Source organism: Gorilla gorilla, chromosome 10 (genome assembly GCF_029281585.2).
Source record: "Gorilla gorilla gorilla isolate KB3781 chromosome 10, NHGRI_mGorGor1-v2.1_pri, whole genome shotgun sequence".
In the NCBI taxonomy this organism is placed as follows: domain Eukaryota; kingdom Metazoa; phylum Chordata; class Mammalia; order Primates; family Hominidae; genus Gorilla; species Gorilla gorilla.
The window spans coordinates 61,930,575-61,943,026 of NC_073234.2; the positions used below are offsets into that span (position 1 = coordinate 61,930,575).

The window sequence follows — 12,452 nt, forward strand, 5'->3', positions numbered from 1 at the left end:
GTATATTTTGCTTTGCTATCTATTCTTTGAAAAGCGGTAATATATTATGAACATTTTTCAATGTTAAAAAGTTTCTACAATGATTTTTGCATGGCTTCATATAGTACTGTCTTGTTGTAATTCACTTATTTAATTCTATGCTGTTAATGATTATATTATTTCCAACTTTATGATAAGAATACTTATTATTTTTTAAATACCATGTTAGTCGGGGGACTTTTAAATTCATTTTATCATTGATTCTCAAAGCAATCCTAGGGAAGTATATATTTTTATCTCAGTTTTACAAAGGGAAGAGTGGGGCCTTTTAGAGACTTGATGGTCCAAGATCCAATGAATGACAGCTGGCATGCAAGCCCTCAGTGTGCTCCTTCCCAAAGAAGTTTGTACACTTGCCCTCATACCTCACTCTTTAGTCTCTATTAAATGAAATGCAGGAAGTACCAAGTGGGTGGGTGAGTGAACGGGAAGAGAGAGAGAGAAAGAGATGGGGAAAGAGAGATGTTCTCCCTGTAGGCCATACAAAAAGTAGATTCTGTTAATGTGGAGTTTGTGGAGGTAATCCCTAAAAGGGCTTTGTCAGCACTAGATCAAAGAATCATTGGATATGCCCCTACCAAATGCAGACTTTTAACATTATGTAAAAGAACAAATTTTAAAATAAAATACCTACATTATTTATTACATAATAATAAAGGAGACAATTAAAATATAGATCATTATGGTTAGCTGATTTATTATATTTTCATGCATTCTCAGCATTCATTATTAGGTACCTAGGCTTTGTGCTAGAAATTAAAAATATAGCAAAGTATAATATATTGTTTGTACTTTTCTGTTGTTTGATAATCATGAATTTTAACTTTGAGTTTTTATATGAATTTTCTCTAAAACAATTTTGAAGTCATTTAATTAACCTAGAAGTTTGTACACAGCTATTTAACCATCTAAAAACACTGTAATTGTTCTGCTCGCATATGGTATCACATATATAATAAAACAATTTCATTAAAGAATGTGTAGGACCAGGTGGGGTGGCTCATTCCTGTAATCCCAACACTTTGGGAGGCTGAGGTGGGAGGATCACTTGAGGCTGGGAGCTTGAGACGAGCCTGGGCAACATAGTGAGACCCCATCTATGTCAACTATTTCAAGAGTAGAATGAATAATTTTGGTAGGCAATGGAAAAGCACTGAGCTGACTGTGCCTTCCAGAGCTTAGTGTTGCAAATAATCTAGCATCTTTCTCTGAAATATTTGAACATATGGCAAAGGTGCTTAGTAATATAGTGTTGAGAGAGAGATAGGTTGTGTTTTCTTCTTATTTTTCAGTCTCAATCACTGTTGTGCCAAACTAACCTTGAAAATCTATTATATGTAAGTAGACAATTGTATTTTTGATGGTTTAAATCAAGTAGAAATAAGGGAATTGGCCTAGAGGACTCTCTGAATCCTTTTAGTCTCAATAGTCTAGGCTCTTTTAGGATTTCATTGTTTGATGTCTTCATGTGTTAGGATCAGTGTGTATGTTATTCTCCTGTCATTATTAGGACTGCTTGAGCAAACAAAAGAATTTTTTCAATTATCAAACTCAAGTTTCCTTGGAGATACTGTCTTTTCCCATGCTATATTCAGGAGCCAGATGTCCGTCAGCCAGTTTGGGGCAGATTTGACAAATTATTCCTTGCACAGTTTTGGAAATGCTACTATTGTGTGATGAATGAGGAACTGAAACTAAGGGGAGCATGCTGCTTGTGTATTTTTTAAGTTTAAATAATAGGTTTACAAGCAAGGACAACTGATGTCCGCTGGCCAGAATTCAAGTAATCTAATTACCACTGGCATCTGAATATGTAGAATTCTTTTGAGTATTAAGATTATGATTACAAATATATAATTATTCAATCAGGAAATATGAAAAAATTGTTAAATGTTAATGTGTGTGAGCATTCTTTTATGATTATTTTTATTATTTTGTGAGAATTTTATTTAGTTTAAAAATCCTTATCTTGTAGCCATGTTGAAATGCATTTTGGAAAACTTTTTAGCATGAAGACTAACTCATTTAAAATGTTCCTGCCTTATTGCTAGAGCAGTCAGATTCATAGAGACAGAAAGTAGAATGATGGATGCCAGAGCTGAGGTAGAGGGGCTGAGGGGAAGTTAGTATTTCATGGGTATAGAGTCTCAGTATGGGAAGATAAAAAATTTCTGGAGATGGATGGTGGTGACGGTTGCAGAACAATATAGATTTGCTTAGTGCTACAGAGCTGTACACTTAAGAAATGGTAGTGTGGTACACTTTATGTTATGTATTTTTATCCACAGAGAAAAATGCTCCCTATTTAAATATATTTTTATTTGCTAGGGCAAAATTATTAGAAAGTGAAGCAGTGAATGAGAACCTTCGAAAAAACTTGACAAGAGCCACAGCAAGAGCGCCATATTTCAGCGGATCATCAACTTTTTCTCCTACCATACTATCCTCAGACAAAGAAACCATTGAAATTATAGACCTAGCAAAAAAAGATTTAGAGAAGTTGAAAAGAAAAGAAAAGAGGAAGAAAAAAAGGTGGGATTATAAAATCACCGCTAAATGAATCTCTATTTCCTTTTCAGGGTATTTTAATTTGCAATTATAAAGAGCATACATAGTCTCATGAGTACCTTAGTATATGAAATAAATCACTATGTTAGCTGAAACTACAACTATCTAGTTTTTAATGGTTTATCTCTACTTATATGTAAGAAAAATAGATTTAATTGTAATAACATGGTAATGAATTTTATTTAGAACATGACAATATAAAATTACTATTATAAATTATTTTATTATTTCTTCAAATAGCTGCTTTTGCATTCCATTCATTTTGCTTTTCAGCAAAGCTTGCTGTACCATTACAACTCAGTGTTTTCATTTTTTCCCCATTTCCTAATGCAATTAAATAGTCTCACGGATATTTTCATCCCTGTCTAGATTAGTTTAACTAAAGGCTAAACTAATCCATCAGAATGTCATGTAATGTCATTTGGTCTCTTAAATATTTTCTGCAGGGCTTCTAATTTGATTATGTGAAAATTATTTATGCTATTTCAGGCTTTTTGAATCTTCCAACAAGGAGTTACTCAGCTTTTCACCACTGTTCTGGGCTTTCTCTTCTTTGCATCCTGATACTATGTCCCTCTGAAATCAACTGGGTGCAAAGGAGAGGAAGAAAATGAAAATTTAACCACTTGTAATGTGTAAGTGGTTAAGTACTCATAAATTCTTTACATGTTTACACACTGATTCTATGGTGCAGTCAGATTGCTTACAGAGACTATATTTTGAGCATGCCAGTCAAATTAAATTTAAACATTTTTGGCTAGATATTCAAAAGGAAGCAAAATCATGTTATTTGCCACCCGGTTTGTTACAGGAGGAATGCTTTGTAGAATTGATGTAGACGTTTAGCCTACCTGCTGCTTTGCTCAGTTTATTTAAAAATGTATTTAGGTAGCCAGGCATTTCTTCCTGGAGCAGCCAGTTGATCAAAGTCATTGGAAGTTTAAATTCTTCCAATTCTGCTTTGTGTTCCTGAGTTTAAAAAGAATAATTAAAGCAAGTTATTATACATTATGGTTAGTAGGCATTGCAATTGAAATTGCACTCTTGAGATATTAATGTCTTAGATGTTTTCATGGATCATTGATTATGGCAGCATTAAGAAATGTATAATGATTAGCTCTCCCCTTATGGAGGGCAGTTGAAACTGAAATAATGATCATAGGATTATCGAAACTAGTGTTACCCAATTTACTGCTTGAATTAACATGAGACTTTTGCACATGACTTATCACTTAACTTGTAAAATCCACTTCTGTAGTTGGTCAAAATGTCAAATGGTATGACTTGTTTTTAAAGGTCTAGGTCATTTGTATTCATAAATAATAAGTAAGTATAAGCGAAGTTTATTTTTTAAGGTCACAACTGATACTGCTTTTTCCTTTTGAGGTAAATTTAGAGATATTTCCTTAATCACCTGTTGAATATGACTAATCAAAAATAAATAAGGATCCCAATAGAAATCTAGGCTGTTTTTAACATTTTAATAGCGGTTGTGACTAATTCAGTGATTATGTAGTTGTAATAATTATTATAATAAAAATAATAGATGTTAATACTAATAAGAACTCACCAAACAACTGGATTTAAACATAAAAGCCTAAGTGAAGAAAATAATTTATTTCCTAACAAAAAGACACATAATTAGAGATAAAATATTTGTGAGTGAGCCAAATAAGAAATGAAAGATAGCTTAGAATGAGAAAAACAAATTAATACTTTCTAAAAATTAATACACCTATAGAGTGCTATATACAAACATTTTTAAGAGCATTTTCACACATGCTGTAGTGTACCTTTGTACACTGACACCTATATAATTTTGTAAAACTGACACCTATATAATTTGTGAATCTAAAAAATTTTTCTTGTGTACTATACCATATAACTGTAAACATTTTTAGAGCCAATTTATAAATTTTTATTGCTACATATAAAAATTTATAATATTTAATGGAATATGTCTTACCACACTATAATCAAATGTTTTTTTGAATTAAAAAATGAAAACCAATCCTGTTTTACTTAGTTTGATAAAGCACTTTGTTCATCACACTTGGATCCCAATAACTTTTAACTGTATGTAATGCCAATTTCTATTTTTAAAATGTAAGTAAGCCCTCATTTAGCCAAAGGAGTCTCTACAAGTTGGAAAAGAACCAGCATACAATAAACCTAGAGTTCCAGAAATGTTTAGAAGGATAGCAGCTTTACTAAAGTGCTCAGTTTTCCACAGGAGCTCCTTGGAAGTGATAGCTCCTGTTTGGATGCATTGATTCTGGTTGAGTTGCATTCCATGCTTCATGTTTATCTATTTTATTTGTCAGAGAGGGCGTTGCAAAATGTGGGTCTACCTCAACCTTACACATACAAGAAGTTCAATTAAAAATTAATTGAAACTTTGGACTGATTTTTCTCTAGCAAGTATTGTAAATACATGATGTCCAAATTTCCCAGCTCACTCACATAAAATGATTTCTGCCCATTTTATAGTATGGTAAGAATAATTCAGAAGGGAGCAAGAAAAGGCAAGACAGGGGAAAGAACCTTCTTTCCCTCTCATGGGTGTAGGCCAATCTTTGGGGGAAAAATGGGAATTTCTGCTTTAGCTATTCGTTCTTACTGACCTTCCTGTGTCCCCATGTTACCTTGATCCATTCCTCCCTTATGTGGTCCAGTTCTCACGTAATTCTGCCCTACCCTGAAGTACTCCCAATTTCAAAATTATCTATTTTTTTCTCTGATCTCCTTAAATTCAAACTCAGGAACAAAGCCATTTGACTAAAGGAATTCATACCAGTGGAAATGTCTGATAACCAACAAGCTTCCTTTGTAGGGGTATTTGGAATTTTTGAAGAGGATACATTAATCCATACAACAAAATATGTTAGGCAGCATAATCTAATGAAAAAAAGAGTAGAAAAGGTTTTTTGTTTGTTTGTTTTTTTATCTTGTTGTGGCTGTGAGTTTCTAAAACCTGTCTGGGGCTTGCTTGACCTTTGGATTCAGCTCTTCTAAGCTGTCCTGGCTTCTATAGCTGCCTCCTTTCCTTGTCACTGAATTCACAAATTCTTTGGAAGCTCTGTGTCTTTTAATTTATTGTTTTGTGTTGTAGATTTTTGGTTGGAGTGGCTATAGGGCCTCTGACAATGTAAGAGTTGATAGGAAGAGTGGTAACTGGATCATTTTAATGCCAGAAGCTGCGTTTGTGTTTAAGAAGGATGCCACAAATGCTGTTTGAAAGTTTCACCTTCTTCTGCGTCAGTCTCTATCAGAACTATAACTAATAGCTAATACGTGAGGTTTTAAGGTTTGCTCTTCTACCTTTTTGTGCTTATTTTCTGTTGAGCTGTAGAATAATCCAGAGGTGTAGATAGTAAGAAAATAACAATTAAACTATGTTGCATATCTTTCAGTTACACAAATGTTAGAATGGTTGGCAAGAATTGTCATTCTCTTTAACTGTAGAAGAAGCATTGTAGGGGAACTAAGTGAAGTAAAAACTAAAGTTTTCCTTTAAGTTATGGAGAGGTGTTAGATTATTCGTTTATTTATCTGTCCCTTCATTGTCTTTTTGAACTATTGATTGTAATGGTTTTTAAAAAGGCAATTTAGGAGGCATGTAAAGTTTATGTACTTGCTAGCTCATGTCAACTATATATTTTAATATAGCTTTCTTGTATAAGCTAACAAAAGTCTCTATATTGAAAATAGAAAATCTGGGTTCTTCATGAGGGAATCACATTCTCTGAGCCATTGTAGCTCGTTATCATTAGTATAGGCATAGAGTAGACATAAAAGTTTTTTGCATTTTTTGTGTATGTGGATGAGGAAAATTTACCATTCACACATTAAATCCCATATTTTTGGATATCTAGCTTTAAATGACTTGCAACATAAAAAACTTCACTCATAAATCAGACTGCACTGATTTGTATTTAGTGGTGTTGGGTTGAAACTCTAGAAACACACAGATTTCTTAGGCAGTGGCTTTACTTTGCCTTTTCTAATCACTATACTGGACCATTTGATTACTGGTATATATTACTTTGTAGACTTTTTCTCAGAAAGATTGCTAGTCTCGTCTTATAATGGCGGCATATAAGTTGATGTGAAAACAATCACAGACCAATAAATAAGAATCACATGGGAGCCCTTATGTTATGAAATTAAAATTAAAAGAACTGGCTTGATAAAATAACTTATACCTCTGATTCAATCTCTTCATTTTAAAATATTGATGATTCTGAAAAATATTCTGGGTGGAAGTGTTCTATATCAAAGCTGCCATATGCTTAATCAGAGCCTAGCACATCTGTCTTTTTGTCTACATGACAAATACTGGTATACAGTACATTCCATTGAGTAAAGATCCCCAAGTTTTAATATTGAATATTCTTTATCTTTAAAACCCTTTACACATGGTATTTCTTATATGTTTCTGGTTAAAAAACAATCTTACTAATGGAAAGTACTACTTTTCTCCCCACCCCCTTTTTTTTTTGCCACTGTTGCTTTATAGATATGCCCTTTCAGTAGTTAGTTTATAATAATTAGTAAACTCTTTAATCCCAGTGTGAAATTTTATTTTCAATTAATAAAATTAGTTTTTCACAGATATCATAACAACCATATTCATTTGCCTGCAATACCATTTCATGTATAACTTTGAAATCAGATTTTTTTTTAGATTTAGTGATATTCATATGTAGTATATTAAAACAGAAAGTATGTTTTTAAAAGTAGTATCCTAGAATGTAGTATTAGTGGTATTTTCATATTATCGTATAAAGGCATTACTTTGTGAAATTCTTTTAATGATGCCATTAAAAGGTCTTCTGTAAAAGCTTGAAAGAAAGAGAATATTATTGAAAGTGGTCTTTTTTGGGGGAAGCTGAGTAAATTGACCCACTTCAGGCTAAAAAAAAAGGCATCCAAGCATGCCTAATCCTTATCAACTTTTATAAATTGAGACTATACATTTTGCTGCTGCATAATTTCAACTGATATTCTATATACTCTTCTTAGATATATTGCTGCTTGATTTTCTACTTACTTTTTATTCATACAAATGTATTGCCTTTTTACTGTGTATTGTCCTTTGATGATATCTTTTAAAATTTATTTTAAAGTCTTCAAGCTCATGTATCATTTTTACCTTCTTATCACTTTCGCTTTTTACTGTCTGGTTTGTCCTTCATTGGCTTGGCCTTCCAATACTGTGCCTCGTGATTTTGAAGGCTACAGAAACTTGAGGAAAGCAATCGAGAAGAAAGAAGGTTGGAATATTTCCCAGGTTTTTTATTAAAATGTCGTTTAAATACTTAGTTGCCATTCACAAGGAAATGTGTTATAGTATTATAGATTGTTTCAGACTAGATAAGCTGGGCTGCTCCTAAAAGTAATGCTGATTTTATAAAACTAACAAGAGCACTGTAATAAATTTTTAAGAAAATACTTTTTAAGAATAAAATCTTCACTAGATACTTGAATTAAAATTCAGGCAGTTTCATGTGATTACAGAATAAACTATGATAATTATGATGATGACTTACCTTTTGTAGGATAAAAATAACCCTAAAACCCCTGCCATTTGATTTATTAAAAAAAGAAAAAACAACAGTAATTCTTTGTCTTACAGAAACTTGTGAGCAGAGTGGAAATTGACATTTTGTTGTAGCACATGCTGAGTCATGGGTGGGCCTCTGTCTCTCTCTTCTTTATTTGGTATAATCTTTACTGGAAAAAAAACCATTAAAATGACAACAAACAAAAGGAAACTGTGGCCTTATTACAAATAAGATTTATAAGACATTCTTAAGGTTGAAATAGAAAAACAATTTTTGCTTTTAAAATGTATTTGAAGTGGACATCAAAAACAGGATAGTTGCTTTTTTTTCATTTGAAACGAGCAAAATTTAAAATAATATTCTTGATTGCATTTTACTGATTCAGAATTATGATTATTTAACCAAAGATAAGTGGTATTTTCCTTCTTATCAGAAGTTTTCTTCATAGATTTTCCTAAACAAATCTCTAGATTACATAGTCACAATGATTAAGAAAATATACTAGTTTCAAGGTAATATTTAACTATTTTGGAAGCCCTACTTTAGACATTCATCTTTTACTTAAGAACTTGAGAACTTATACTATGCAATTAGTTAAATGAATATCTTACTTTAAATATCTTAAAGCTTAAAATGTTTTTCTTTAAATTACCTTATAGTTTTTATTTTATAATTATATTTAGTATGTTACATAGTATTCTAAAGTTTTTATACTTACATGCCATAAGCCCATAGGTTCTTTAAAGTACTTAGGCTATAATTTTAATTTTTTATTGGTCATACTATAACTCACCTAAGCAACACATATTTAGGACAACATGTTTATTATTGGAATTAAGTTAAGGCATTAAAATTGTGAAATTTCTTCTATTCTGAAAGGTAAAAATAAGATGCATCGTTAAAGTTGTGTGTGGAAGCATTTAATCACCATAAAATATTCAAGTCCTTTAAATGTACTCAGTGAAAGGAGTTTACTCCCATCTTTACATGATCCCTGAAGGATAGCAAAAGCAGAGTGGTTTGGTGGTTACAGAACAACTTCTCAAACATAGTCGTGTGTACAGATCTCCTAGGGATTTTGATAAAATGCAGATTCTGATTCAGTAGGACTGAGGTGGAGCCTGAGATTCTGCATAAGTAATAAGCTCCCAGCTTATTACTGGGAGCTAATAAGCTAATAAGCTTCCAGTCTGTGAGCTGAACTTTGAGATGTTCTGGGAGTCAGGATAACTGGTTTTAGTTCTCTTGAGGGGATTCACTTCTCCAGGCCACAGTTCCCTTTTTGTTTGTCAAATGAAGGGGTTAATTGCTAATGTTCCTTCCAGCTCCCAAGCTTCTGATTCTATATAAAGCACAAATTTAAATATCTTCCATTGCTACTTACTTATTTTAGATATCAATTTGCCTCGGTTTACTGAGGAAAACTTCAATATTTGAGGTATAAAAATTATAACTATCAACTTGTATTTTAAAAGTTTAAGCCTTTAAATTAATAATGTAAAGGTATGACTGCTGATTTTTCCACATCAGAAGTGGCACGAATGACTTATAATATATGAGTTAATGTAGAAGTGAAAGAACATTTAACTGGATATCAGTGAGTTGGAGCGGGGAGTAGAAAGATATGTTGGGTCAAATGTTTGGAATAAGGTGGTTGTATGGCTGTAAACTTAAGTATAATGTGATTTGATTGGAACTTGAAGTAATACAAGAACAGAGAATAATGAAAACTGTATTCTGTAGCAGTCACAGGTGAGAAAGGGAGACTGCCCAGGAGAGGGAACTGGAAAGCCTGCTGGGAGATGTCTCCCTACAAATTGTCCTTTCCTAGCCCTACACCTCAAGTATAGCACTGTTTGAGTACATGCTGCTGGCCTTTTAATTGATGATTGGATGAAAGGGGAATTTCTAGATTTTCATCTTGAACTGCATGATGGTGGAAAATCAGCAGTCCTAGTATATTATAAGCAACCTAAGAGAGGCATTCAGTATATCACATAAAATTATTTCTTGTTTATCATAAGAGTTCTTTCTAGGTGGTTCCTACTTTTCTTCAAGCACATTTTTCTCCATCCAAATGATTTAACAACACTCATGGAACCCTGTTACAATTTACTTCATTCATTTCCAGTTAAGACTGTTGTATTGGTACTCCTACTTGTACTTTCTTCTCTCTCCGTATATATGCTGTCTCTCATGCATCTTTATGCATCTTTGAAACTGTACCATTCTGCTCCAACCGAGCTAGTGCATGAGACACATAGGCATGTTCAAACAGAGGTGCTCATGCATAGTCACAGGGATTGGTTTATTTAACAAACACTTACTTCACATTCATTACGTGCCAGGACCTGGGTACTAGGGATGTAATGTGGAGGCAAACAGACACGATCCCTTCCCTTAGGAAGCTGACTGCCTAGTGAGAAATACAGACACTAAATAAATAATAACATAAACATAAATGACAAACTCTGAAAAGTCCTTACAAGGGAAAAGTATTTATATTCATAGTGCTCAGTAGAAAAATATCTCTGAGAATAGAAACCTAGAGTTAATCATTAAAGTTATAGTTATAATAGGGCCTAAATGAGATTAAGTTTTTAGCCTAGAAGCTAAAAATCAATCCATGTATTAGGGAAATTATTTAATATAGAAGAATATATGAAAACATGATAGCTGTTATTAAGCTATTCTGATAAAGTTGTAAAGTTTTTTTTCTAGAGGAATTTTACTTTTAGAATATTGCATTATTTGAGTATTCTATTTATTTATTTTTTAAATTTATTGTAATTAATTAATTTATTTATTTTTGAGACAGAGTCTCGCTCTGTTGCCCGGGCTAGAGTGCAGTGGCGCGATCTTGCCTTACTGCAACCTCTACCTCCCGGGTTCAAGCGATTCTCCTGCCCCAGCCTCCTTAGTAGCTGGGATTACAAGTGTGCGTCACTATGCCAGGCTGTTTTGTATTTTTAGTAGAGACGGGGTTTCACTATGTTGGCCAGGCTGGACTTGAATGCCTGACCTCGTGATCTGCCCGCCTCAGCCTCTCAAAGTGCTTTTTAATGATTTTAAAATGCTACTGTAGCACAAAAGGAAATAGTTCATATATAGATTCATTTAAAGTTCACTTAATGTTGTTTAGCTTAATTAAATATGTGAGTCTAGTGATCAGTAGTGTAATTTCTGTGCATAGTTGATTGCTAAACCCACAAAGGATTAGAGTTATTTGGGTATACGAAACTTCTCTCTTTTCCTCAGGGCCACCAGGGCTGAATTAATTTAGCTATAATCATTCCCTGGTATGTGTGTAGTTATGGCTGTAGGTACTAGGTAACTTAAGAGGAGAGCTTCCAATTATAAGGTGAATCTTGCGGCAGACCCTGAAATTTTCTATTCAATCAAAGGGCAGCCTGAACATTAGACAGTTTTTGGTATGCAAAGACACATTGTGTGAGACCATAATGAGAAGTAGCCTTGTGCTGTACGGGCAGCCTAAGAAAAAAGAGCCTGTGCCACTACCTGAAGGAGACCTGAAAATACTGATGGATATAGCTAGTGTAGACAAGCTTACTGTGGGCAGATTTAAACTGGAACTTTAAATTTACTCTTAAATGTATTAGGACATCAGTGAAAATGTAGTTTTTATATCTTTGTATTTATATGAGAGAAGTTTTTTTGTTTTCAGATGAGAAAACAAAAATGTTTGATTTCTTTTGAATTTAAATTGCCTTACATTCTAGTTAATTGGCTGCTACTGTGACTAGTTCTTAGGGGTGTCGAGGTCTCGTGCTTTCGGGCATAATCTATTCCTCAGTGTTTTCTGAAAATAAGCTTTTCTCCAGTGATATAAATCATTACACTGTTGATTGATTGGCAATTTCCATTTTTCTCTGAAGCATCAGATAGAATAGCTTTGCTCAGTTAAGTGACCAACATTTAAAGTTTGTTTTCACAAATCATTGATGGCTTCTAAAAATCTGAGGGAAAAAAAGTGAATAATTTTCCTTTCTATTTTAACACCATACCCTTATGTTCCTTTTTTTAGTGTGGCTGGTAAAGAGGATAATACAGACACTGACCAAGAGAAGAAAGAAGAAAAGGGTGTTTCGGAAAGAGAAAACAATGAATTAGAAGTGGTAAGTATGAAAGAATGAACTTGTCAGTTTTAGTCACCAGGTTTGGTTGTTCTTGGTTGATGATAACTTACTAACTTACTTGTAGAAAAGTGAACTGCTTATGATGCATTCTGTTTAATCTATTTCTTTGAAGATGTTTCTT

At 33.1% G+C, this 12,452-nt stretch overlaps 1 protein-coding gene across 20 annotated transcripts in view; it reads left to right on the forward strand.

Moving 5' to 3' along the window:
- The window catches only part of KIF21A (kinesin family member 21A), a 156,755-nt gene that overhangs the window by 95,690 nt on the left and 48,613 nt on the right, over window positions 1-12,452 (forward strand). For 12 of the 20 annotated variants that reach the window (XM_055359225.2, XM_004052957.4, XM_055359226.2 and 9 more), the window contains exons 11-13: window positions 2,368-2,571; window positions 7,845-7,883; window positions 12,220-12,310. In XM_055359225.2, the coding sequence (XP_055215200.1) occupies window positions 2,368-2,571; window positions 7,845-7,883; window positions 12,220-12,310 (334 nt within the window). The remainder of the gene's footprint in view (window positions 1-2,367; window positions 2,572-7,844; window positions 7,884-12,219; window positions 12,311-12,452) is intronic. The other 8 variants (XM_055359228.2, XM_019039226.3, XM_055359234.2 and 5 more) reach the window with 1 other exon arrangement.